This window comes from Tachyglossus aculeatus, chromosome 6, assembly GCF_015852505.1.
Source record: "Tachyglossus aculeatus isolate mTacAcu1 chromosome 6, mTacAcu1.pri, whole genome shotgun sequence".
In the NCBI taxonomy this organism is placed as follows: Eukaryota; Metazoa; Chordata; class Mammalia; order Monotremata; family Tachyglossidae; genus Tachyglossus; species Tachyglossus aculeatus.
In genome coordinates, this window is record NC_052071.1 from 35,616,111 (window position 1) to 35,643,694 (window position 27,584).

The following is a 27,584-nucleotide window of genomic DNA, read 5'->3' on the forward strand; positions in this document are numbered from 1 at the left end:
TTCCAAGCGCTTCGACGATATGCTTCATTGTTACGTTGAGCTCTCCCAAGCGCTTAATACAGCATTCCACACAAATACAATTGTACTATGTGCAGAGCACTGTTCCAAGCTCTTTGACAATACACTTTATTGTTATGTTGAGCTCTCCCAAGCGCTTAATACAGCGTTCTGCACAAATACAATTGTACTATGTGCAGAGCACTGTTCCAAGCGCTTCGACGATATGCTTTATTGTTACGTTGAGCTCTCCCAAGCGCTTAATACAGCGTTCCGCACAAACACAATTGTACTACGTGCAGAGCACTGTTCTAAGTGCTTCGACGACATGCTTTATTGTTACGTTGAGCTCTCCCAAGCGCTTAATACAGCGTTCCGCACAAATACAATTGTACTATGTGCAGAGCACTGTTCCAAGCGCTTCGACGATATGCTTTATTGTTACGTTGAGCTCTCCCAAGCGCTTAATACAGCGTTCCGCACAAATACAATTGTACTACGCACAGAGCACTGTTCTAAGCGCTTCGACAATACACTTTATTGTTACGTTGAGTAACACACAGTAAGGCGTGGATAAATAGAGCCGACCGGCTCTCTCCCTCTGGTCTCCTTGCCTCCCTCCTGGCTCTCTCCCTGTCCCTGCATCCCTGCAGCTGTCCTGGAATCCAGTCCCAGATTCCCGGTCTTCCATTGGTGGCTCCCTCTTCCCGCCTTCCCAGTCCCCTGATTGGTCCCGGTTTTCCCTTTGGCTTTTCCTGACTGGTCGGGCCTGCTTCGGAGGAGCAACACAAAGCGTGTGGGAGCTTGCTGGCCGGTGGCAGAGCAGGAGGAGAAGGGCCCTGAGGCCCAGAGGCGATACCCACTGGGCCCCACCGCCTTTTCCTGCAAGGTAATCCACCCTGCCTCCAAATGCAGGCTTTTTTTTATTTGGGAGGGGGGGTCCATCACCCTGCAGAATAATAATAATAATGATAGCATTTATTAAGCGCTTACTATGTGCCAAGCACTGTTCTAAGCGCTGGGAAGGTAACAACGTGATCAGGTTGTCCCACGAGGGGCTCACACTCTTCCTCCCCAGTTTCCAGATGAGGGAACTGAGGCACAGAATAATAATAATGATAGCATTTGTTAAGCGCTTACTATGTGCAAAGCACTGTTCTAAGCGCTGGGGAGGTAACAAGGTGATGAGGTTGTCCCACGGGGGGCTCCCAGTCTTCCTCCCCATTTTCCAGATGAGGGAACTGAGGCACAGAATAATTATAATGATAGCATTTATTAAGTGCTTACTATGTGCCAAGCACTGTTCTAAGCACTGGGGAGGTAACAAGGTGATCAGGTTGTCCCACGGGGGGCCCCCAGTCTTCATCCCCATTTTCCAGATGAGGGAACTGAGGCACAGAATAATAATAATGATGGCATTTATTAAGCGCTTACTATGTGCAAAGCATTGTTCTAAGCACCGGGGAGGTAACAAGGTGATCAGGTTGTCCCACGGGGGGCTCCCAGTCTTCATCCCATTTTCCAGATGAGGGAACTGAGGCACAGAATAATAATAATGATGATGGCATTTATTAAGCGCTTACTACGTGCCAAGCACTGTTCTAAGCGCTGGAGAGGTAACAAGGTGATCAGGTTGTCCCACGGGGGGCCCCCAGTCTTCATCCCCATTTTCCAGATGAGGGAACTGAGGCACAGAATAATAATAATGATGGCATTTATTAAGCGCTTACTATGTGCAAAGTATTGTTCTAAGCACCGGGGAGGTAACAAGGTGATCAGGTGGTCCCACAGGGGGCTCCCAGTCTTCATCCCCATTTTCCAGATGAGGGAACTGAGGCCCAGAGAAGCGAAGTGACTTGCCCCAAGTCATCCAGCTGACAATTGGCGGAGCTGGGATTAGAAAGTGGGAGGCGAAAGGGATCCCCAGCCCTCCCAACCTTATTACTCTATTTATTTTACTTGTACATATCTATTCTATTTCTTTTATTTTGTTAATATGTTTGGTTTTGCTGTCTGTCTCCCCCTCCTAGACTGTGAGCCCACTGTTGGGTAGGGACTGTCTCTAGATGTTACCAACTTGGACTTCCCAAGCGCTTAGTGCAGTGCTCTGCACACAGTAAGCGTGCAATAAATACGATTGATTGATTGATTGAATCTCCTCCCCAGGCTCTTCTGCCTGGATAATAATAATAATTTGAGTATGTAAGCGCTTCCTCTGTGCCAAGCCCTGTCCTAAGCGCTGGGGAGGCTACAAGGTGATTCATTTATTCATTCAATCGTATTGATTGAATGGCTCATGGTCTAGAAGGGGGAGACAGACAACGAAACCAAACATATTAACAAAATAAAATAAAAACAAAATAAAATTTTGTTAATATGTTGGGTTTTGTTGTCTGTCTCCCCCTCCTAGACTGTGAGCCCGCTGTTGGGTAGAGACCGTCTCTAGATGTTGCCAACTTGGACTTCCCAAGCGCTTAGTACAGTGCTCTGCACACAGTAAGCGCTCAGTAAATACGATTGATTGATTGATTCTCCTCCCCAGGCTCTTCTGCCTGGATAATAATAATAATTTGGGTATGTAAGCGCTTCCTCTGTGCCAAGCCCTGTTCTAAGCGCTGGGGAGGCTACAAGGTGATTCATTTATTCATTCAATTGTATTGATTGAGCGCTGACTGTGTGCAGAGCACTGGACTAAGCGCTTGGGAAGGACAAGTGGGCAACATCTAGAGACAGTCCCTACCCAACAGTGGGCTCACAATCAATCAATCAATCAATCGTATTTATTGAGCGCTTACTGTGTGCAGAGCACTTGCTTGGGAAGTCCAAGTTGGCAACATCTAGAGACGGTCCCTACCCAACAGTGGGCTCACAGTCTAGAAGGGGGAGAAAGAGAACAAAACCAAACATATTAACAAAATAAAATAAGTAGAATAGATACGTACAGGTAAAATAAATGAATAAATAGAATAATAAATATGTACAAACATATATACATATATCCAGGTGCTGTGGGGAGGGGAAGGAGGTAAGATGGGAGGGATGGAGAGGGGGACGAAGGGGAGGGTAAGGAGGGGGCTCAGTCTGGGAAGGCCTTCCTCTGTGCCAAGCCCTGTTCTAAGCGCTGGGGAGGCTACAAGGTGATTCATTTATTCATTCAATCGTATTGATTGAGCGCTACCGTGTGCAGAGCACGGTCCTAAGCGCTTGGGAAGTCCAAGTGGGCAACATCTAGAGACGGTCCCTACCCCAACAGCGGGCTCACAGGCTAGAAGGGGGAGACAGACAACGAAACCAAACATATTAACAAAATAAAATAAATAGAATCAATATGGACAAGTAAAATAAATAGAATAAGAAATATTCATTCAATCAATCGTATTTATTGAGCGCTTACTGTGTGCAGAGCACTGGGCTAAGCGCTTGGGAAGTCCAAGTGGGCAACATCTAGAGACGGTCCCTACCCCAACAGCGGGCTCACAGTCTAGAAGGGGAGACAGACAACGAAACAAAACATATTAACAAAATAAAATGAATAGAATCAATATGGATAAGTAAAAGAAATAGAATAATAAATATTCATTCATTCGATCATATTTATTGAGCGCTTACTGTGTGCAGAGCACTGGGCTAAGCGCTTGGGAAGTCCAAGTGGGCAACATAGAGAGACGGTCCCTACCCAACAGTGGGCTCACAGTCTAGAAGGGGAGACAGACAACGAAACCAAACATATCAACAAAATAAAATGAATAGAATCAATATGGACAGTAAAATAAATAGAATAATAAATATTCATTCATTCAATCGTATTTATTGAGAGCTGTGTGCAGAGCACTGGACTAAGCGCTTGGGAAGGACAAGTGGGCAATATCTAGAGACGGTCCCTACCCAACTGCGAGCTCACAGTCTAGAAGGGGGAGACAGACAACGAAACAAAACATATTAACAAGATAAAATCAATAGAATCAATATGGACAAGTAAAATAACTAGAATAATAAATATTCATTCATTCAATCATTTATTGAGCGCTGACTGCGTTCAGAACTCTGTCCTAAGCGCTTGGGAAGTCCAAGTGGGCAACATCTAGAGACGGTCCCTACCCCACAGCGGGCTCACAGTCTAGAAGGGGGAGACAGACAACGAAACAAAACATATTAACAAAATAAAATAAATAGAATCAATATGGACCAGTAAAATAAATAGAATAATAAATATTCATTCATTCAATCGTATTTATTGAGTGCTGACTGCATGCAGAGCACTGGACTAAGCGCTTGGGAAGGACAAGTCGGCAACATCTAGAGACGGTCCCTACCCAACAGCGGGCTCACAGTCTAGAAGGGGGAGACACAGAACAAAACAAAACATAGTAACAAAATAAAATAAATAGAATAAATATGTACAAATAAAATAAATACAGTAATAAATACATACAAACATATATAAATATATACAGGTGCTGTGTGGAGGGGAAGGAGGTAAGACGGGGGGTGGAGAGAGGAAGGAGGGGGCTCAGTCTGGAAGGTGATCAGATTGGCCCATGGGGGGCTCACAATCTTCATCCCCATTTTCCAAATAATAATAATAATAATAATAATGGCATTTATTAAGCGCTTACTATGTGCAAAGCACTGTTCTAAGCGTTGGGGAGGCTACAAGGTGATCAGGTTGGCCCATGGGGGGCTCGCAATCTTCATCCCCATTTTCTAGATAATAATAATAATAATGATGGCATTTATTAAGCGCTTACTGTGTGCAAAGCACTGTTCTAAGCGCTGGGGAGGCTACAAGGTGATCAGGTTGGCCTATGGGGGGCTCGCAATTTTCATCCCCATTTTCCAGATAATAATAATAATAATAATAATGATGATGATGGCATTTATTAAGCACTTACTCTGTGCAAAGCACTGTTCTAAGCACTGGGGAGGCCACAAGGTGATCAGGTTGTCCCATGGGGGGCTCGCAGTCTTCATCCCCATTTTCCAGATGAGTTCACTGAGGCCCAGAGAATAATAATAATAATGATGGCATTTATTAAGCACTTACTCTGTGCAAAGCACTGTTCTAAGTGCTGGGGAGGCTACAAGGTGATCAGGTTGTCCCATGGGGGGCTCGCAATCTTCATCCCCATTTGACAGATGAGGGAACTGAGGCCCAGAGAAGTGAAGTCACTTGCCCAAAGTCATGCAGCTGACAAGCGGCGGAGCCGGGATTTGAACCCGTGACCTCTGACTCCCAAGCCCGGGCTCTTTCCACTGAGCCACGCCGCTTCTCGGATTCCCAGGCTGAGGGGAGACTGCGGGGGTGGGAAGTCCTCCTGCTCTGTTTTGCCACCCTTCTTTCCTTGTGAGCCCACTGTTGGGTAGGGACCATCTCTATATGTTGCCAACTTGTACTTCCCAAGCGCTTAGTACAGTGCTCTGCACACAGTAAGCGCTCAATAAATACGATTGAATGAATGAATGAATGAACAGTGCTTGGCCCATAGTAAGCGCTTAATAAATGCCATCATTATTATTATTATCCGAGTTAATCAGTCCCTGTCCCACAGAGGGCTCACGGTCTAAGCAAGAGGGAGAACAGGTACTGAATCCTCATTTTGAAGATGAGGAAACTGAGGCTGAAACTACGTATATATGTTTGTACGTATTTATTACTCTATTTTATTTGTACATATTTATTCTATTTATTTTATTTAGTTAATATGTTTTGTCTTGTTGTCTGTCTCCCCCTTCTAGACTGTGAGCCCACTGTTGGGTAGGGACCGTCTCTAGATGTTGCCAACTTGTCCTTCCCAAGCGCTTAGTCCAGTGCTCTGCACACAGTAAGCGCTCAGTAAATACGACTGAATGAATAAATGAGGCACAGAGAGGTTAAGTGTCTTGCCCAAGGTCATACAGCAGGCAAGTGGAGGAGCCAGGATTTGAATCTGTAAAACAGGGATGAATCCCCATGGGGCAACCTGATCACCTTGTAACCTCCCCAGCGCTTCGAACATTAATTCATTTAATCGTATTTATCGGGCGCTTACTGCGTGCAGAGCACTGGACTGAGCGCTTGGGAAGTCCAAGTTGGCAACCTAGAGAGACGGTCCCTACCCAACAGCAGGCTCAGAATGCTGCTTGGCACTAGCTCTCTTCCTCCCTTCAAGGCCCTACTGAGAGCTCACCTCCTCCAGGAGGCCTTCCCACACTGAGCCCCTTCCTTCCTCTCCCCCTCGTCCCCCTCTCCATCCCCCCCATCTTACCTCCTTCCCTTCCCCACAGCACCTGTATAGATGTATATATGTCTGTACATATTTATTACTCTATTTTATTTGTACATACCTATTCTATTTATTTTATTTTGTTAGTATGTTTGGTTTTGTTCTCTGCCTCCCCCTTTTAGACTGTGAGCCTGCTGTTGGGTAGGGACTGTCTCCAGATGTTGCCAACTTGTACTTCCCAAGCGCTTAGGACAGTGCTCTGCACGCAGTAAGCGCTCAATAAATACGATTGATGGTTGATGAAGTGGAGGAGCCAGGATTCGAATCTGTAAAACGGGCATGAATCCCCGTGGGGCAACCTGATCACCTTGTAACCTCCCCATCATCATCATCATCATCATCAATCGTATTTATTGAGCGCTTACTATGTGCAGAGCACTGTACTAAGCGCTTGGGAAGGACAAATTGGCAACATATAGAGACAGTCCCTACCCAACAGTGGGCTCACAGTCTAAAAGGGGGAGACAGAGAACAAAACCAAACATAAGAACATTCATTCATTCAATCGTATTTATCGGGCGCTTACTGCGTGCAGAGCACTGGACTGAGCGCTTGGGAAGTCCAAGTTGGCAACCTAGAGAGACGGTCCCTACCCAACAGCGGGCTCAGAACGGTGCCTGGCACATAGTGAGCGCTTAATAGATGCCATCAGACTGTGAGCCCACTGTTGGGTAGGGACTGCCTCTGTATGTTGCCAACTTGGACTTCCCAAGCGCTTAGTCCAGTGCTCTGCACACAGTAAGCGCTCGATAAATACGATTGATTGATTGATTGATTGATATTATTATAACAGACAAGGAAGGGAGGAGACAGAGAGAGGAGCGGAACAGACAAGGAGGGGAGGCAGATCTGAATGGGCCACGTGGGGTGTCTCCCTCATTCCAATTTGTACTTCCCAAGCGCTTAGTACAGTGCTCTGCACATAGTCGGCGCGCAATAAATACGATTGATGATTCCCTGCTCAGGTCCGGGCCGGGAGAGCAGCTATGGCCGCCTTCAGCCGAAGGGACTTCTACCAGCAGCTGCTGCAGGGCTGCGTGGTCCCCACTGCCCAACAGGGCCTGGACCAGATCTGGCTATTGCTGGTCATCTGCCTGGCCTGCCGCTTCCTCTGGAGGCTGGGTGAGTGGCGGGGTGGGGGCAAGGGGTGACGAAGGGGCGCGGGAGAGGACCCCCCCCACCTTCCCGGACTCAGTATCCCCCCTTCCCTCACGCCCCGCAGGGTTGCCCTCCTACCTGAAGCACCTGAGCACCGTGGCGGGCGGGTTCTACGGCCTCTACCACTTCTTCCAGCTGCAGATGGTGTGGATGGTACTGCTCAGCCTCCTCTGCTACCTGGTGCTCTTCCTCTGCCGCCACTCCGCCCATCGGGGGGTCTTTCTCTCCATCACCGTCCTCATCTACCTGCTCATGGGGTACGCCCGGGCCCCCGTCAGCGGGGGCGGGCCGGGTGGGGAGGGGCCCGGAGGCCCGGGCCTCAAGGGTGTCTCCCTGCCTTCTCCCTCCGCAGGGAGATGCACATGGTGGACACGGTGACGTGGCACAAGATGAGAGGTGGGCACCCCGGGGGCGGGGGCGGCGGGGAGAGGAGCCGCTTGAGCGGCGGTCCGGCCGACCCGGGGACCCTCTCCCTCTCCCCCCAGGGGCCCAGATGATCGTGGCGATGAAGGCCGTGTCCCTGGGCTTCGACCTGGACCGGGGGGAGGTGGCCGCCATCCCCTCCCCCGTCGAGTTCATGGGCTACCTCTACTTCGTGGGGACGATCATCTTCGGACCCTGGATCCGCTTCGACAGCTACCTGCAAGCCGTGGAGAGCAGGGAGCTGGTGAGGGGGAGCGGAGGCCGAGGCGGCCGGAATCCCGTCCCCCGCCCCCGTGGCGTTGGGCTGACGGGCCGACCCCCTCCCTCTCCACAGAGCCGGCCCTGGGTCCAGAAAGTAGCCTTCAGCCTGGCGGCTTGCCTGCTCTGTCTCGTCGTTTCCACCTGCGTCGCTCCCTACCTCTTCCCCTACTTCGTCCCCATCTACGGAGACCTGTTACTCCGCAAGTGAGTGTGCCGGGGGCAGACCCGGTGTGGGAATTGGGGAGGGTCCCCGGCCTTGGACTTTTCTTCTCCTCGGGGCAGCGCGGCGAAGGAGCTCTTCCCATCCCTGCTCCTAGTGATGCGGGAAGCTGCTCCGGGGGCCGAGGAGCTGCAGGCCCGGCTCCTCGGGAGCCGCTCTGGGGCCGAGGGACCGCGGCCCCGTCTCCCCATCGGCACCGGGGAGCCGTTCCGGGGGCGGGGGAGCCGTCGGCCCGACTCCCCTGGGAAGCACAGGGGTTTCTAAATAGCAGCGGAGGCTCGTCGGCACAGGGGTTAGTGATGATTTTTGCCCAAACCAAAATTAGGGTGCTTAAACTGCCACCTGGCTCCCGTTGGCGAGTTGGCCAATTAGCTCAGATGGTAGAGCGCACGCTTAGCGTGAGAGGTAGCGAGATTGATGCCCTCATTCTCCATTTCTTCTAGACTGTGAGCCCGCTGTTGGGTAGGGACCGTCTCTATATGTTGCCAACTTGTCCTTCCCAAGCGCTTAGTACAGTGCTCTGCACACAGTAAGCGCTCAATAAGTACGACTGAATGAATGAGTGGCTCCATACGGGCCCTTCCGGGTGGGCCAGACCTGGCTCACTTAGTACAGTGCTCTGCACACAGTAAGCGCTCAATAAGTACGACTGAATGAATGAATGGCTCCATATGGGCTCTTCTGGGTGGGCCAGACCTGGCTTCCTGAAGTAATATAATAATAATGATAATGATGGTATTTGTTAAGCGCTTACTATGCACAAAGCACTGTTCTAAGCGCTGCGGGGATACAAGGTGATCAGGTTGTCCCACGTGGGGCTCCCAGTCTTCATCCCCATTTGACGGACGAGGGAACCGAGGCCCAGAGAAGTGAAGTGACTTGCCCAAAGTCACCCAGCTGACAACTGGCAGAGCCGGGAATTCGAACCCCTGACCTCCGACTCCCAAGCCCGGGCTCTTTCCACTGAGCCACACTAGGTAGCAAGAGTGGGGAAGTGACCGTCGGGCACCATGGTCCGCGTGGGGACGTGTGTGTTTCGTCGCGTGTGCCACGGAGCCTGCGGATGCTGTTGTCGGGCGGGCCGGGAGCTGTGGCTCTCTGGTCGTGGGAGAGCCACACTGACGGGGGGGGAAAATCACAGCTTGGCGAAGACCAAGCTAAGTTCTCCGGTCCTTAGGCCGGGCACACCACGGGGCTCTGATGGCCTGAGCGACTTCCCGCGTAAGCTCACGGCCGGGCTATCCCCCCACCCCCTTACTCCGAATCTCACGCCTCGCTTTCTCCTGTTCTCTCTTCCCTCCTTCTCCTCTCTCGACACACTCTGCTCTTATCCGTCGCCTACAGCAAGAAACGCAGAGCCAGGTAACGGCAAAATAGGCGGGGGAAAGCCGGGTGGGGGGCAGAAATTCATTCATTCACTCATTCATTCATTCAGTCGTATTTATTGAGCGCTTGCTGTGAGCAGAGCACTGGACTAAGCACTTGGGAAGTCCAAGTTGGCAACATCTAGAGACGGTCCCTACCCAACAGCAGGCTCACGGTCTAGAAGGGGGAGACAGACAACAAAACGAAACATGTTAACAAAATAAAATAAATAGAATATGTACAAGTAAAAAACGTATATACATATATACACATTTAATGTACAAATTAAATGGAGTAATAAATACATACATGCACACAGTAAGCGCTCAATAAATACGATTGATTGATATGTACAAATTAGAGTAATAAATACGTACAAACATATACACATATATACAGGCGCGGTGGGGAGGGGAAGGAGGTCCCCACCCGCCTTGTCCTGAAGGCCCCATCCATCAGTGGGATCTCCTGGGCACCCACTATGTGCAAAATGTTGTGCTAAGCACCAAGGAGAGCCTAACCGGGCCTCGTCGCGCGTCTGACTCTAGATCAGAAGGTTGTGTGTTCAAATCGTGTCGGGGTCCGGAACAGTTTCCTTTTACTTCTGGACTGTGAGCCCGCTGTTGGGGAGGGACCGTCTCTCTATGTTGCCAACTTGGACTTCCCAAGCGCTTAGTCCAGTGCTCTGCACACAGTAAGCGCTCAATAAATACGACTGGATGAAGGAATGAATGAATCAGAGACAATTCCTGCCCTCGAATGAATAATAATAATAATAATGGCATTTATTAAGCGCTTACTATGTGCAAAGCACTGTTCTAAGCGCTGGATGAATGAATGAATAAGAATGAATACGATCGGATGGATGAGTGAATGAAGTGTGATCATTCTCTGTCCCCCTGACGTCTCCTCTTCTCTCCTTCGCTCTGCTGTCTGCCCCGCTCTCCCTTCCTGCTCTGGGCCCAGGGGCATGGTGGTGAGGTGAGTCCGAGGGGCGGGAATTGGCAGGATTTGGGATTCGGGAACCGGAGTTAGGCCGGGCGCCCGACGGTCTTCCCTCCGCTCCCCTCCCCCAGGTGGCTGCGGGCCTACGAAAGCGCCATCTCCTTCCACTTCAGCAACTACTTTGTGGGCTTCCTGTCCGAGACCACGGCCACCCTGGCGGGAACCGGCTTCACGGAGGAGAAGGACAACCTGAAATGGTGGGGGGCCCTCCCCATCTTGCCCATCATCATCATCCTCATCAGTCGTATTTATTGAGCGCTTACTGTGTGCAGAGCACTGTACTAAGCGCTTGGGAAGTCCAAGTTGGCAACATACAGAGACAGTCCCTACCCAACAGTGGGCTCACAGTCTCAAAGGGCTTCACTGTGGGCCGAGCACTGTACTAAGCACATAGGAGAGTACGGTTATAACAGGGTTGTAAGATGTGTTTCCTGCCCAAGTTTGAATGGGGGTCATAATGATAATAATAATGGCATTTATTAAGCGCTTACTATGTTCTAAGCGCTGGGGAGGTGACAAGGTGATCAGGTTGTCCCACGGGGGGCTCACAGTCTTAATCCCCATTTTACCGATGAGGGAACTGAGGCCCAGAGAAGTGAAGTGACTTGCCCAAAGTCACACAGCTGACAATTGGCGGAGGCGGAATTCGAACCCGTGAACTCTGACTCCAAAGCCCGGGCTTCCCCATGGCATTTGTTAAGCGCTCACTATGTGCCAAGCACTGTTCTAAGCGCTGGGGGGGATACAAGGTGATCAGGTTGTCCCGCGCGGGGCTCACAGTCATCATCCCCATTTTACAGATGAGGTCACTGAGGCTCTGAGAAGTGAAGTGACTTGCCCAAGGTCACACAGCAGACGTAGCAGAGCTGGGATTCGAACCCATGACCTCTGACTCCAAAACCCGGGCTCTTTCCATTGAGCCACGCTGCTTCTCTTGGCAGGGTAGGAGGAGGGCAGGAGAGTTCATTCATTCATTCATTCATTCACTTGTATTTATTGAGTGCTTCCTGTGTGCAGAGCACTGTACTAAGCGCTTGGGAAGTCCAAGTTGGCAACATCTAGAGACGGTCCCTACCCAACAGCGGGCTCCCGGTCTAGAAGGGGGAGACAGACAACAAAACCAAACATATTAACAAAATAAAATAAATGGAATAAATATGTACAAATAAAATAGAGTAATAAATACATACAAACATATATACAGGTGCTGTGGGGAGGGGAAGGAGGTCCCCACCCGCCTTGTCCTGAAGGCCCCATCCATCAGTGGGATCTACTGGGCACCCACAATGTGCAAAATGTTGTACTAAGCACTAAGGAGAGCCTAACCGGGCCTCATGGCGCAACGGCAGCGCGTCTGACTCCAGATCAGAAGGTTGTGTGTTCAAATCGCGTCAGGGTCAGGAACAGTTTCCTTTTACTTCTAGACTGTGAGCCCGCTGTTGGGTAGGGACCGTCTCTCTATGTTGCCAACTTGGACTTCCCAAGCGCTTAGTCCAGCGCTCTGCACATAGTAAGCGCTCAGTAAATACGATTGAATGAAGGAATGAATGAATCAGAGACAATTCCTGCCCTCGAATGAATAATAATAATAATAATAATGGCATTTATTAAGCTCTTACTATGTGCAAAGCACTGTTCTAAGCGCTGGATGAGTGAATGAATAAGAATGAATAAGGAGAGTCCAGTAAACATCAGAGACAATTCCTGCCCTCGGGGAATTAACACCTGAACATTTCCGTTCTTCCCAGTGGCTCCCGCGGCCTCACCCCTGTCATCAGGCGGAGAAGGGTAATAATAATAATAATAATAATAATAATAATAATAACAATAATGGCATTTATTAAGTGCTTACTATGTGCAAAGCACTGTTCTAAGCGCTGGATGAATGAATGAATAAGAATGAATAAGGAGAGTCCAGTAGACATCAGAGACAATTCCTGCCCTCGGAGAATTAACACCTGAACATTTCCGTTCTTCCCTGTGGCTCCCGCGGCCTCACCCCTGTCGTCAGGCGGAGAAGGGTAATAATGATAATAATAATAATAATAATAATAATAATAATGGTATTTGTTAAGCGCTTACTATGTGCAAAGCACTGTTCTAAGCGCTGGATATAAGAATGAATAAGGAGAGTCCAGTAAACATCAGAGGCAATTCCTGCCCTTGGGGAATTAACACCTGAACATTTCCGTTCTTCCCTGTGGCTCCCGCGGCCTCACCCCTGTCGTCAGGCGGAGAAGGGCAATAATAATAATAATAATAATAATAATAATGGTATTTGTTAAGCGCTTACTATGTGCAAAGCACTGTTCTAAGCGCTGGATATAAGAATGAATAAGGAGAGTCCAGTAAACATCAGAGGCAATTCCTGCCCTCGGGGAATTAACACCTGAACATTTCCGTTCTTCCCTGTGGCTCCTGCGCCCTCACCCCTGTCATCAGGCGGAGAAGGCTAATAATAATAATAGTAATAATAATGGCATTTATTAAGCGCTTACTATGTGCAAAGCACTGTTCTAAGTGCTGGATGAATGAATGAATAAGGAGAGTCCAGTAAACATAAGAGGCAATTCCTGCCCTCGGGGAATTAACACCTGAACATTTCCGTTCTTCCCTGTGGCTCCTGCGGCCTCACCCCTGTCGTCAGGCGGAGAAGGGCAATAATAATAATAATAATAATAATAATGGTATTTGTTAAGCGCTTACTATGTGCAAAGCACTGTTCTAAGCACTGGATATAAGAATGAATAAGGAGAGTCCAGTAAACATCAGAGGCAATTCCTGCCCTCGGGGAATTAACACCTGACCATTTCCGTTCTTCCCTGTGGCTCCCGCGGCCTCACCCCTGTCGTCAGGCGGAGAAGGGTAATAATAATAATAATAATAATAATAATAATAATAATAATAATGGTATTTGTTAAGCGCTTACTATGTGCAAAGCACTGTTCTAAGCGCTGGATATAAGAATGAATAAGGAGAGTCCAGTAAACATCAGAGGCAATTCCTGCCCTCGGGGAATTAACACCTGAACATTTCCGTTCTTCCCCATGGCTCCCGCGGCCTCACCCCTGTCATCAGGCGGAGAAGGGTAATAATAATAATAATAATAATAATAATAATAACAATAATAATAATAATAGTATTAAGCGCTTACTATGTGCAAAGCACTGTTCTAAGCGCTGGATGAATGAATGAATAAGAATGAATAAGGAGAGTCCAGTAAACATCAGAGACAATTCCTGCCCTCGGGGAATTAACACCTGAACATTTCCGTTCTTCCCTGTGGCTCCCGCGGCCTCACCCCTGTCGTCAGGGTAATAATAATAATGGTATTTGTTAAGCGCTTACTTGTGCAAAGCACTGTTCTAAGCGCTGGGGGGAATCAGGTTGTCCCACATGGGGCTCACAGTCTTAATCCCCATTTTGCAGATGAGGGAACTGAGGCCCAGAGAAGTGACTTGCCCCAAGTCACCCAGCCGACAGTTGGCGGAGCCGGGATTTGAAGCCACGACCTCCGACTCCAAAGCCCGGGCTCTTCCCACTGAGCCGCGCTGCTTCTCTGTGGTGCGGGCAGCGTGGCACCTAAGGGTGGTGTGGCTTTTGTGACGGGATGGTGGGGGGGCGGGCGGGCCTCCTCTCCCCAACAGGGACCTGACGGTGTCCCGGCCCCTAAACGTGGAGCTGCCACGCTCCATGGTGGAAGTGGTGACCAGCTGGAATCTCCCCATGTCCCGCTGGCTCAACTCCTGTACGTCCTGTGCTTCCCTCTTTGCCCCGTCCCCGTGTCCTAGCTCCGGCCGGCTCCCTTCCTCCCGCTCCCGGGCCCCAAGTCCCCCCCCGGGAAATCTGGGAAGTCTCCCTGGGACTCGCTGGTGTCCCTTCCCAACACCTCCCGAACCTGAAGTGGTCCTGGAAAAAGGCTTCGCGGGGCTCGGAGCGGGTGGGGATGTGGTTCGGACTTTTTAAGGGGTGGGGATGGATTCCCAAGTAGTTGTGTCGGGGGGGATACGGTCGGCGGCTCCGGCTCATTTGTCCCACCCTCCCTCCCGCCAGATGTATTTAAGAATTCCCTACGGCTTGGGACCTTCTCCGCCGTCATCGTCACCTACGCGGCCAGCGCCCTGCTACACGTGAGGCCGAGGGGATGGGAGGGTGGGTGCCGGGCGGTGACGTTGCCGACTGGGAGGACCTGCCCAATGGAGCGGTCTCCCCCAGCCCCAACCTGGTGTGTTTCAGGGCCTCAGTTTCCACCTGGCGGCTGTGCTGCTCTCCCTTGGCTTCATCACCTACGTGGAGCACGGTGAGATAATAATAATAATAATAATAATAATAATAGCATTTGTTAAGCGCTTACTATGTGCAGAGCACTGTTCTAAGCGCCGGGGGTGGATACAAGGTGATCAAGTTGTCCCACGTGGGGCTCACAGTCTTAATCCCCATTTTACAGATGAGGGAACTGAGGCTCAGAAAAGTTAATAGACTTGCCCAGGGTCACACAGTAGACATGTGGATTCGAACCCATGATCTCTGATTCCCAAGCCCGGGCTCTTCCCACTGAACCACGCTGCTTCTCTGTTGAGCGCTTACTGTGTGCAGAGCACTGGACTAAGCGCTTGGGAAGTCCAAGTTGGCAACACGTAGAGACGGTCCCTACCCAACAGCGGGCTCACAGTCTAGAAGGGGGAGACAGACAACGAAACAAAGCATATTAACAAAATAAAATTCATTCAATCGTATTTATTGAGCGCTTACTGTGTGCAGAGCACTGGACTAAGCGCTTGAGAAGTCCAGGTTGACAACATCTAGAGACGGTCCCTACCCAACAGCGGGCTCACAGTCTAGAAGGGCGAGACAGACAACAAAACAAAACATATGAACAAAATAAAATAAATTCATTCAATCGTATGTATTGAGCGCTTACTGTGTGCAGAGCACTGGACTAAGCACTTGGGAAGTCCAAGTGGGTAACATCTAGAGACGGTCCCTACCCAACAGCGGGCTCACAGTCTAGAAGGGGGAGACAGACAACGAAACAAAACATATTAACAAAATAAAATAAATTTATTCAATCGTATTTATTGAGTGCTTACTGTGTGCAGAGCACTGGACTAAGCGCTTGAAAAGTCCAGGTTGGCAACATCTAGAGACGGTCCCTACCCAACAGCGGGCTCACAGTCTAGAAGGGGGAGACAGACAACAAAACAAAACATATTAACAAAATAGAATAAATATGGACAAGTAAAATAGAGTAATAAATCTGTACACACACACACATATATATATATATATATATGTGTGTTTGTGTGTGTGTGTGTTTGTACAGATTTATATATTTATATATATATATATGGACAAGTAAAATAGAGTAATAAATCTGTACAAACACACACACATATGTGTGTGTGTGTGTGTGTGTGTGTGTGTGTGTGTGTTTGTACAGATTTATATATATATATACAGGTGCTGTGGGGAGGGGAAGGAGATAAGGAGAGGTGAATGGGGAAGGAGAGGAAGGGGGTAAGGAGGCGTGGATGGGGAAATGAAGACTGGGAGCCCCACGTGAGACCACCTGATCACCTTGTCACCTCCCCAGTGCTTAGAACAGTGCTTGGCACATAGTAAGCGCTTAATAAATGCCATTATTATTGATATTATCGACCACCTTTTGCAACCAGGCTGTGGCTCTCCCGCCTCAGCTGGGGCCCAACGGAGCAGGAGGCCGGCCGCGTTGAGATCCTGCCCCAAACCCCTAATTCGGCCCTTTCTCCCCTTCCCACCCCCATTCCTCCCTTCATCCCCTCCCCGTCCTTTCCCGTCCGGATTCCCGGGGTGCGCTGGGGGGATGCTCAGTGGGAAGGAGGGAGGGTTGGCGGGTTCCCCGGGGTGATCCGCGCCCCTCCGCCTCAGTTCTCAGGAAGCGTCTGGCCGCGATCTTCAGCGCCTGCGTGCTTTCCAAGCGCTGCCCCGCTGACTGTCCGCACCGCCACCGCAAGGTGAGACCGACCCCGCCTGCTCCCCGAAAACGTCACCCCCCCAAAAAGCTCCCTGTGGCCCGGAATTGGGCCTGCATTGTACTAAGCGCACCCCAAAACTTAAAAATCGGGGCTGCGCACACCGCAAGCACTCAATAAATGCCATCGATTGAGCCCCTTGGCCCTCGCGCTACTTGCAATTGGTGAGTTGCTGAATCTCCTCTCCCTTGCTCCCTCCTTGCTGAGGTCAGTCTCATCCTGCAATCAATCGGTCGTATTTATTGAGCACTTACTGTGCGCAGAGCACTGTACTAAGCGCTTGGGAAGTCCAAGTTGGCAACATATAGAGACGGTCCCTACCCAACAGCGGGCTCACAGCCTAGAAAGTCTGCAGGCCCCCCTCTCTCTGGCCGGGGAGGGACCTAATAATAATTGCGGTTTTTGCGACGCTCTAACGGTGGGCGACGAATTAGATACCAACTAATCGGTCCTACCTGAGGCTCATCGCCCAAGGAGGAGGGAAGCGGCGTGGCTCGGTGGAAAGAGCCCGGGCTTGGGAGTCGGAGTTCGCGGGTTCAAATCCCGGCTCTCGTCCGCCGTGTGACTTCTCTGTGCCTCGGTTACCTCACCTGTAAAATGGGGATGAAGACTGGGAGCCCCCCGTGGGACAACCCGATCACCACAGAACAGTGCTTTGCACATAGTAAGCGCTGTGAGCCCTTCTAGACCGTGAGCCCACTGTTGGGTAGGGACCGTCTCTATATGTTGCCAATTTGTACTTCCCAAGCGCTTAGTACAGTGCTCTGCACGTAGTAAGTGCTCAATAAATACGATTGATTGGGTAGGGACCGTCTCTATGTGTGGCCACCTTGGACTTCCCAAGCGCTTAGTACAGTGCTCTGCACACAGGAAGCGCTCAATAAATACGATTGAATGAATGACTGAATCATTGCAATGGAGGGAACACAGGTATTGAACCATTTGGCAGACGAGGGAACTGAGCCGAAGAAAAGTTAAGTGACTTGCCTAAATTCCCACAACAGGTAAGTGGCAGAGCTGGGATTAAGCGCTTAGTACAGTGCTCTGCACGCAGTAAGCACTCAATAAATATGATTGACTGAAATAAATACAATTTTATTGAGCACTTTCTGTGTGCAGAGCACGGTACTAAGCGCTTAATATGATCAATTGACTGAAATGAAGACAGTCGATTAGAACCCAGGTCCTCCGGTCCCAGGCCCAGACTCTTTTCACGAGGCGACGCTGATTCATTCATTCATTCAATCGTATTTATCGAGCGCTTACTGTGTGCAGAGCACTGTACTAAGGGCTTAATATGATTAATTGACTGAAATAAAAACAATTGATTAGAACCCAGGTCCTCCGGTCCCAGGCCCAGACTCTTTCCACGAGGCGACGCTGATTCATTCATTCATTCATTTGTATTTATCAAGCGCTTACTGTGTGCAGAGCACTGTACTAAGCGCTTAATATGATCAATTGACTGAAATAAATAGAATTGATTAGAACCCAGGTTGTCCGGTCCCAGGCCCAGACTCTTTCCACGAGGCTGCTTAATACGATTAATTGACTGAAATAAATAGAATTGATTAGAACCCAGGTCCTCTGGTCCCAGGCCCAGACTTTTTCCACGAGGCGACGCTAATTCATTCATTCATTCAATCGTATTTATCGAGCGCTTACTGTGTGCAGAGCACAGTACTAAGCGCTTAATATGATTAATTGACTGAAATAAATACAGTTGATTAGAACCCAGGTCCTCTGGCCTTTTCACGAGGCTACGCTGATTCATTCATTCATTCAACTGTATTTATTGAGTGCTGTGTGCAGAGCACGGTACTAAGCGCTTAATATGATTAATTGACTGAAATAAATACAGTCGATTAGAACCCAGGTCCGCCGGTCCCAGGCCCAGACTCTTTCCATGAGGCGACGCTGAGTCATTCATTCATTCAATGGTATTTATTGAGCGCTTACTGTGTGCAGAGCACTGTACTAAGCGCTTAATATTATTAATTGACTGAAATAAATACAATCGATTAGAACCCAGGTCAATCAATCAATCAATCGTATTTATCGAGTGCTTACTGTGTGCAGAGCATGGTACTAGGCGCTTAATATGATTAATTGACTGAAATAAATACAGTTGATTAGAACCCAGGTCCTCTGGTCTTTTCACGGGGCTACACTGATTCATTCATTCATTCAACTGTATTTATTGAGCGCTATGTGCAGAGCACTGTACTAAGCGCTTAATATGATTAATTGACTGAAATAAATACAGTCGATTAGAACCCAGGTCTTTTCACGAGGCTACGCTGATTCATTCATTCATTCAACTGTATTTATTGAGCGCTTACTGTGTGCAGAGCATGGTACTAAGCGCTTAATATGATTAATTGACTGAAATAAATAGAATTGATTAGAACCCAGGTCCTCTGGTCCCAGGCCCAGACTCCTTCCACGAGGTGACGCTGAGTCATTCATTCATTCAATTGTATTTATTGAGCGCTGTGTGCAGAGCACGTCACTAAGCGCTTAATGTGATTAATTGACTGAAATAAATACAATTGATTAGAACCCAGGTCCTCCGGTCTTTTCACGAGGCTACGCTGATTCATTCATTCATTCAATCGTATTTATTGAGCGCTGTGTGCAGAGCACTGTACTAAGCACTTAATATGATTAATTGACTGAAATAAATAGAATTGATTAGAACCCGGGTCCTCCGGTCCCAGGCCCAGACTCTTTCCACGAGGCTGCTTAACATGATTAATTGACTGAAATAAATAGAATTGATTAGAACCCAGGTCCTCCGGTCCCAGGCCCAGTCTCTTTCCAGGAGGCTATGCTGATTCATTCATTCATTCAATTGTATTTATCGAGCGCTTACTGTGTGCAGAGCACGGTACTAAGCGCTCAATATGATTGACTGAAATAAATACAGTTGATTAGAACCCAGGTCCTCCGGTCTTTTCACAAGGCTACGCTGATTCATTCATTCACTCAACTGTATTTATTGAGCACTTACTGTGTGCAGAGCACTGTACTAAGCGCTTAATATGATTAATTGACTGAAATAAATAGAATTGATTAGAACCCAGGTCCTCCGGTCCCAGGCCCAGACTCTTTCCACGAGGCGACGCTGATTCATTCATTCATTCAATCGTATTTATGGAGCGCTTACTGTGTGCAGAGCACTGTACTAAGCGCTTAATATGATTAATTGACTGAAATAAATACAGTTGATTAGAACCCAGGTCCTCCGGTCTTTTCACGAGGCTACGCTGATTCATTCATTCATTCAACTGTATTTATTGAGTGCTATGTGCAGAGCACGGTACTAAGCGCTTAATATGATTAATTGACTGAAATAAAGACAGTCGATTAGAACCCAGGTCCTTCGGTCCCAAGCCCAGACTCTTTCCAGGAGGCGACGCTGATTCATTCATTCATTCAATCATATTTATCGAGCGCTTACTGTGTGCAGAGCACTGTACTAAGGACTTAATATGATTAATTGACTGAAATAAATACAATTGATTAGAACCCAGGTCCTCCGGTCCCAGGCCCAGACTCTTTCCACGAGGCTACGCTGATTCATTCATTCATTCAATCGTATTTATCGAGCGCTTACTGTGTGCAGAGCACTGTACTAAGCGCTTAATATGATCAATTGACTGAAATAAATACAATTGATTAGAACCCAGGTCCTCCGGTCCCAGGCCCAGACTCTTTCCACGAGGCGACGCTGATTCATTCATTCATTCAATCGTATTTATCGAGCGCTTACTGTGTGCAGAGCACTGTACTAAGCGCTTAATATGATTAATTGACTGAAATAAATACAGTTGATTAGAACCCAGGTCTTCCGGTCTTTTCACGAGGCTACGCTGATTCATTCATTCATTCAACTGTATTAATTGAGCGCTTACTGTGTGCAGAGCACTGTACTAAGCGCTTAATATGATTAATTGACTGAAATAAATACAGTCGATTAGAGCCCAGGTCCTCCGGTCCCAGGCCCAGACTCTTTCCACGAGGCTGCTTAATACGATTAATTGACTGAAATAAATAGAATTGATTAGAACCCAGGTCCTCCAGTCCCAGGCCCAGACTCTTTCCACGAGCGACGCTGAGTCAAATGTATTTATAGAGCGCTGTGTGCAGAGCACTGTACTAAGCGCTTAATATGATTAATTGACTGAAATAAATAGAATTGATTAGAACCCAGGTCCTCCGGTCCCAGGCCCTGACTCTTTCCAGGAGGCGACGCTGATTCATTCATTCATTCAATCGTATTTATCGAGCGCTTACTGTGTGCAGAGCACGGTACTAAGCGCTTAATATGATTAATTGACTGAAATAAATACAATTGATTAGAACCCAGGTCGTCCGGTCCCAGGCCCAGACTCTTTCCATGAGGCTACTTAATACGATTAATTGACTGAAATAAATAGAATTGATTAGAACCCAGGTCCTCTGGTCCCAGGCCCAGACTCTTTCCACGAGGTGACGCTGATTCATTCATTCATTCAACTGTATTTATTGAGCGCTTACTGTGTGCAGAGCACTGTACTAAGCCCTTAATATGCTTAATTGACCGAAATAAATAGAATTGATTAGAACCCAGGTCCTCCGGTCCCAGGCCCAGACTCTTTCCACGAGGCTGCTTAATATGATTAATTGACTGAAACAAATAGAATTGATTAGAACCCAGGTCCTCCGGTCCCAGGCCCAGACTCTTTCCACAAGGCGACGATGAGTCATTCATTCATTCAATCGTACTTATTGAGCGCTGTGTGCAGAGCACGGTACTAAGCGCTTAATATGATTAATTGACTGAAATAAATAGAATTGATTAGAACCCAGGTCCTCCGGTCCCAGGCCCTGATTCTTTCCACGAGGCGATGCTGAGTCATTCATTCATTCAATCGTATTTATTGAGCGCTGTGGGCAGAGCACTGTTCTAAGTTCTTAATATGATTAATTGACTGAAATAAATAGAATTGATTAGAACCCAGGTCCTCCGGTCCCAGGCCCTGACTCTTTCCACGAGGCGACGCTGAGTCATTCATTCATTCAATAGTATTTATTGAGCGCTGTGGGCAGAGCACTGTTCTAAGTTCTTAATATGATTAATTGACTGAAATAAATAGAATTGATTAGAACCCAGGTCCTCCGGTCCCAGGCCCTGACTCTTTCCAGGTGGCTACGCTGATTCATTCATTCATTCAGTCGTATTTATCGAGCGCTTACTGTGTGCAGAGCACAGTACTAAGCGCTTAATATGATTAATTGACTGAAATAAATAGAATTGATTAGAACCCAGGTCCTCCGGTCCCAGGCCCAGACTCTTTCCAGGAGGCTATGCTGATTCATTCATTCATTCAATCGTATTTATCGAGCGCTTACTGTGTGCAGAGCACGGTACTAAGCGCTTAATATGATTAATTGACTGAAATAAATAGAGTTGATTAGAACCCAGGTCCTCCGGTCCCAGGCCCAGGCTCTTTCCAAGAGGCTGCGCTGATGTGCGGAGAGCGACCTCTCTATTTTCTTTCCCTCTCTCTCTCTCTGTGTGTCTTTCAGAGCCCGTGGGTTCGGGCGCTGAACCTGGTGTTTGGGGCGCTGGCCGTCTTCCACCTGGCCTACCTGGGCTCCCTCTTTGACGTGGACACGGAGGATGCCACGGAAGAGCAGGTGAGGGGAGCCTCCCTCCGAGGCCCCGGCTCGGGCGGAGGACGGGGGAGAGGGGCAAGGCGGGGGAGCCGGGCATCTCTCGCTCACCCCGCTCCGTCCGCAGGGCTACGGAATGGCTTACACCATCTTCAAGTGGTCAGAGCTGAGCTGGGCTAGCCACTGGGTCACCTTCGGCTGCTGGATCTTCTACCGCCTCATTAGCTAAGGGAGGGTGGCCGCGCGCCGTCCTCCCGCAGCTCCCCCCGAAGCGTCCCTCAGAGCGGGAGGCCTTCAGTCGTTCAGTCAATCCATCATTCATTCACTCATTCAGTCGTATTTACTGAGCGCTTACTGCGTGCAGAGCGCCTGGGAAGTCCAAGCGGGCGACGTCGAGGGACGGGTCCCCACCCGACAGCGGGCTCACGGTCTAGAAGGGGGAGACGGACAACAGAACAAATTAACGGGATAAATATGGACAAATAAGAGAAGTAAATCTGTACAAACATATATACAGGTGCTGTGGGGAGGGGAAGGAGGGAAGGCGGGGTGGATGGGGAAGGGGTATCCCCCCACAGTGCTTAGAACAGTGCCCCACACATAGCAAGCGCTTAACAAATGCCACCATTATTATTTATTGGCGAGAAATTAGAGGAGGGGTGGTCAGACTCTGAGGCCCGCGCTCCGGCCGTCAGTCGTATTTATTGAGCGCTTACTGTGTGCAGGGCACTGGTTTTGTTCTCTGTCTCCCCCTTCTAGACCGTGAGCCCGCTGTTGGGTAGGGACTGTCTCTATGTGTTGCCGACTTGTACTTCCCAAGCGCTTAGTTCAGTGCTCTGCACACAGTAAGCGCTCAATAAATACGATTGATTGATTGATTGACTGACTAAGCGCTTGGGAAGTCCAAGTTGGCAACATCTAGAGACGGTCCCTACCCAACAGCGGGCTCACGGTCTAGAAGGGGGAGACAGACAACAAAACAAAACATAGTAATAAAATTAATAGAATAAATATGGTCAAATAAGAGTAGTAAATCTGTACAAGCATATATACAGGTGCTGTGGGGAGGGGAAGGAGGGAAGGTGGGGCGGGTGGGGAGGGGCATCCCCCCCAGCGCTTAGAACAGTGCCCCTCACATAGCAAGCGCTTAACAAATGCCGCCATTATTATTTATCAACAAGGAATTAGAGGAGGGGTGGTCCGACTCTGAGGCCCGCGCTCCGGCGGTCAATCGTATTTATTGAGCGCTTACTGTGTGCAGGGCACTGGACTAAGCGCTTGGGAAGTACAGGTTGGCAACATCCTCGCTCCTGGGCCTCGCCACCTCCAGGGCCCCCCCAATCACCGCCCCTTCTAGACCGTGAGCCCGCTGTTGGGTAGGGACCGTCTCTAGATGTTGCCAACTTGGACTTCCCAAGCGCTTAGTCCAGTGCTCTGCACACGGTAAGCGCTCAATAAATACAATTGAATGAATGAGTGAATCGCCCCCCATCAAGGAGTAGCAATTACCCCCCGTCCTACTGGTTTTGAGGGCCCGGAGGTGACCGGAGGGTGTGCTGGCCTCTGGGGAATACCGGGTCTGTGGCACCCTACCCTGTTTCTGTTTGGTTTTTTGGTTTATGTTTTTTTAACTGAATTTTCTTACCGTTCAATAAAATCGGAAAAGCCGCCGTGGCCCTGTGTGGGTTTGATTGTCGCCTGGGGGGGTGAGGTGGGGGAGAGAAATAATAAAAATAATAATGACATTTATTAAGCACTTACTATGTGCAAAGCATTGTTCTAAGCGCCGGGGAGGTAACAAGGTGATCAGGTTCTCCCACAGTGGGCTCCCAGTCTTCATCCCCATTTTCCAGATGAGGGAACTGAGGCCCAGAAAATAATAATAGTGATAGCATTTATTAAGCACTTACTATGTGCAAAGCACTGTTCTAAGCACTGGGGAGATAACAAGGTGATCAGGTTGTCCCACGGGGGGTTCCCAGTCTTCATCCCCATTTTCCAGATGAGGTCACTGAGGCCCAGAGAATAATAATAGTGATAGCATTTATTAAGCGCTTACTATGTGCAAAGCACTGTTCTAAGCGCTCGGGAGGTAACAAGGTGATCAGGTGGTCCCACGGGGGGCTCCCAGTCTTCATCCCCATTTTCCAGATGAGGGAACTGAGGCACAGAATAATAATAATGATAGCATTTATTAAGCGCTTACCATGTGCAAAGCACTGTTCTAAGCGCCGGGGAGGTAACAAGGTGATCAGGTGGTCCCACGGGGGGGCTCCCAGTCTTCATCCCCATTTTCCAGATGAGGGAACTGAGGCCCAGAGAAGCGAAGTGACTCGCCCCAAGTCACCCAGCTGACAACTGGCGGAGCCGGGATTTGAACCCATGACCTCTGACTCCAAAGCCCGGGCTCTTTCCACTGAGCCACCCCGAGAAAGGAGGGTCCCTGAGTTCTCTACCTGCACGCTGGGGGTGGAAGTTGGACCCGAGGCCCAGCCCCATCAATGATTAATTCACCCCTCCGCCTGGATCCGGGGTGGGTTTGGATGCGGGGGGTCACTTCCTCCTTCCATCGCTCCGTCCCGCCTGCCGCGGGCAGGAGCCGGGACGGCGGCGGGGGGGCCCGGGCGGCGGGCCCAGACATCAACGCCCACCCGGTGCAGGGGTCGGGGGCGGGAGAGGGAGCAGAAAGGGCGGGAATGTCCGTGAAGCCGGGAAAGGGGAAGCAGGAAGTAGGAGAGACGAGGGATAGGATGGGACGGGGTTAGGAGGAGACGGATGGCCACCGCCATGATGGTCAAAGCCAACTGTTCCGGAGCGCCTGCTCAATTCCCGCTGTCGTGGGAGATTTTCCAAGGTGAGGCGGGGTGGGGGGACCGGGAGGCCGGGCCGAGGAGCAGACCGGGCCCGACTTGACCTGTCCACTGGGTCTCCCGCTCTCCCCTCTCCCTCCGCAGTGCTCCGCGCCCAACTCTGGCTCTTCTTACCCCCGGCAGTCCTGGCCCTGCTGCAAGTGGGGCTCTTCCTGGAAGCCGTCGGCTTCTTCCTTCGCGGGCCTCTCCCCGCTCACCGCACCGGCCTGTGCCTCTGGATCCTCGGTGTCTACCCGGTGAGAACCCTCTGTGGCAGGGAAAGCGGGCCCGGGTTCCCACCGCGCTGGGACGCGGGGGAAGAGGCCTGAGCCGCCCTCCCGCCCTCACCTCAGGTGATCGGGGTCACGGCTGCCGTCGGCATCTACGTTCCCCGCTCCTCGTTCGTCTGCAACTTCGTGGCCTCTCTGTGAGTCCCCTCTCCGCCATCCTTGGGGTCGGGAGGAGGGTGCGATGGGGCGCGGGGACTCCGGGCTGGGTGCCCCCCAAGTCCCCGGCCTGAGCCTGGGTTGGCGGGGCGGGGGGATCGGCAGCTATCACTCCATCACCCTGTGGAAGTTTCTGGAGCTGGTGCGGGATCTTGCCGGGGGAGAAGCCCGGCTGCTCCGGCAGCTTCACGGCTCCCACGTGGCTCCCAATCCTCCGCCCTGCTGCTGCTGCTGCTGCTGCTGCCCCAACATCGCGATCACCCGGTGAGCCGGGTCGGGGCCGGGCGAGGGGAGGGCAGGGGAGCGGGTCCGCGGCCCCCGCCAGCCGCGCCCCGTGTCTCTCATCCGCACCCCGTCCAGGACCAGCCTGCGCTGGATGTCGCTGGCCGTGTTGCAGCTGTCTCTGGTCCGCACGGCCCTCTTCCTCGTCTCCCTCGTGCTCTGGACGGACGAGCAGTACGATTACGGAGACGTGAGTGGGAAAGCCGGGCCGGGCGGGGAGCTGGGGGCACCGCTTTCTCCCACTTGGCCTCCAGGCCCTTTCCTTGGCCACGTTTAAGGGGCGGCCCCCCCCGCCCCAAAACGGGTGACAGGGCAGCTTGTCTTTCACCCTCCGCAGGTGGGCTCCAGCAACCCCAACTCCTACTTCAACGCCCTGATGGGCGCCTCCACCTTCCTCTCCTTCTACGGCTACCTGCTCTTCTACACGGCTTCGCGCCGCGCCCTGCCCGGCTTCCGCCTCCGTGCCAAGTTTATCTGCATCACCCTGGTGCTGGTGGTCTGTGGCCTTCAGAGCGGCGTGCTGGAGACCATGGGAGCCTTGGGCGTCATCCCCTGCAGCCCGCCTTTTTCCGCCCGCACACGCTCTCAGAGTGAGTCCCCCCGCCACCCGGCCGGTTAATCGGTCAACCCGTGTACCTTTCCGTACGCCGAGTGCTTTGGAGAGTCCAGTACCGCGATCCCTGCCTTCAGAGAACTGACGTCCCGAGGGGGTTGGCGCGGCTCAGAGGTGGGGCAGGAGTGGAGGTCAATTTTCGGAGCCCCCCGTTCCGGGCTAAAGCCAGGAACCGGGCTGGTGTCCCTCCCCGGCGGGGTTGACTCGCTTCTCCCTCCTGTTCCCCTTCCCCTCAGTCATCTACTACTACTCCCTGACAGTCGAGATGTTCGGCATCGGCCTCCTGGCCCGCTCCTGTTTCCGGAGGCTGGAGCCGGCCCCCCGAGAGGGCAAGCCGCAGGAAGAGGAGGGCGAGGCCAGGACGGAGGAGGTGGGGAGCGGTTCCCCCTGGCACACCTGGGCCTCCCCGAAGCCGGAGAGCAGGCCCCAGCGGGAGAGTCTGGGGGTGGCTGGGGACACTTGGGCCCCGAACCCCACCTTCCAGCTTGGAGAGGAGGGTCTGTGCCACATTGAGCACACTCCGCTCCCCCAGGCCGGGGGGCCCGGATCGCCGGCTGGAAGCTTGACATTGGGGACGCTCCCCACCACCGTCCCATCTCCCCTCCCCGCACCCCACCCTCCTGCCCCAACCTCTCCGGGGGCCCTGGAGACTCGGGCCTAGGTTCCCTCTCGAAGTCATTGTGTTTGGAGACTGTAGAGCCTGGGGGCCCCAGACCCTCCAGTTTCTTATTCCACCCCAGTTCCCAGGGTGGGCAGTCCCGGGCTTCCGACCCCCTGCCCACTGGACCAAAGGGCCAGCGCTGGAGTTGCTCCGGCAAACTGTGTGGGGGCCGCTCCCAGCCGCAAATTTCCCTGGGAGCAGGGGCACAGGATACAGGTTCCAGCTGCAATAAAGCAACCGAGACCTTGGCCTGGGCCTCCCCACGCTGACGGGGTGGGAAAGGAGGGGAAGAGGAGGGAGAGGCACTGCAGCAGACAGGAAGGCCCAGAGGGACTTAACCCTGGGCCGCCCTGCTTGCTCCACAGTCGG

At 50.8% G+C, this 27,584-nt stretch overlaps 2 protein-coding genes across 6 annotated transcripts; both read left to right on the plus strand.

Moving 5' to 3' along the window:
• The first annotated feature begins 812 nt into the window (after window positions 1-812).
• PORCN (porcupine O-acyltransferase) lies at window positions 813-22,731 on the plus strand. 3 transcript variants are annotated; one of them, XM_038747937.1, is made up of 15 exons: window positions 813-886; window positions 7,226-7,382; window positions 7,483-7,675; window positions 7,771-7,814; window positions 7,904-8,085; window positions 8,176-8,306; window positions 9,667-9,684; window positions 10,654-10,668; window positions 10,764-10,889; window positions 14,340-14,440; window positions 14,746-14,822; window positions 14,929-14,992; window positions 16,600-16,685; window positions 22,278-22,388; window positions 22,492-22,731. In XM_038747937.1, the coding sequence occupies exons 2-15, from the start codon at window positions 7,247-7,249 to the stop codon at window positions 22,591-22,593; spliced, it is 1,386 nt and encodes a 461-aa protein (XP_038603865.1). In that variant the 5' UTR covers window positions 813-886; window positions 7,226-7,246; the 3' UTR covers window positions 22,594-22,731. The 3 variants fall into 3 exon arrangements, with proteins under 3 accessions (XP_038603865.1, XP_038603866.1, XP_038603868.1); XM_038747938.1 differs by lacking the exon at window positions 10,654-10,668; XM_038747940.1 differs by lacking the exons at window positions 9,667-9,684; window positions 10,654-10,668.
• Window positions 22,732-24,952: 2,221 nt separating this feature from the next.
• On the plus strand, window positions 24,953-27,463 carry LOC119929707 (organic solute transporter subunit alpha-like). Of its 3 annotated transcripts, none has more exons than XM_038747941.1 (7): window positions 24,953-25,218; window positions 25,319-25,470; window positions 25,567-25,640; window positions 25,765-25,923; window positions 26,020-26,131; window positions 26,279-26,531; window positions 26,791-27,463. In XM_038747941.1, exons 1-7 carry the CDS (start codon window positions 25,140-25,142, stop codon window positions 27,213-27,215), a joined length of 1,254 nt encoding a protein of 417 aa, XP_038603869.1. In that variant the 5' UTR covers window positions 24,953-25,139; the 3' UTR covers window positions 27,216-27,463. The 3 variants fall into 3 exon arrangements, with proteins under 3 accessions (XP_038603869.1, XP_038603870.1, XP_038603871.1); XM_038747942.1 differs by having other exon boundaries at window positions 25,358-25,470; XM_038747943.1 differs by having other exon boundaries at window positions 25,790-25,923; window positions 26,020-26,115; window positions 26,791-27,149.
• Window positions 27,464-27,584: the final 121 nt, after the last annotated feature.

Coding starts and splice junctions, on each gene's coding strand:
- PORCN (XM_038747937.1), top strand. CDS start 7,247: ATGGCCGCCTTCAGCCGAAGGGACTTCTACCAGCAGCTGCTGCAGGGC. Junction 8,086..8,175: donor CCGTGGAGAGCAGGGAGCTG/GTGAGGGGGAGC, acceptor CCCTCTCCACAG/AGCCGGCCCTGGGTCCAGAA. Junction 10,890..14,339: donor GAGAAGGACAACCTGAAATG/GTGGGGGGCCCT, acceptor TCTCCCCAACAG/GGACCTGACGGTGTCCCGGC.
- LOC119929707 (XM_038747941.1), top strand. CDS start 25,140: ATGGCCACCGCCATGATGGTCAAAGCCAACTGTTCCGGAGCGCCTGCT. Junction 25,471..25,566: donor GGATCCTCGGTGTCTACCCG/GTGAGAACCCTC, acceptor CCCTCACCTCAG/GTGATCGGGGTCACGGCTGC. Junction 26,532..26,790: donor CGCCCGCACACGCTCTCAGA/GTGAGTCCCCCC, acceptor CCTTCCCCTCAG/TCATCTACTACTACTCCCTG.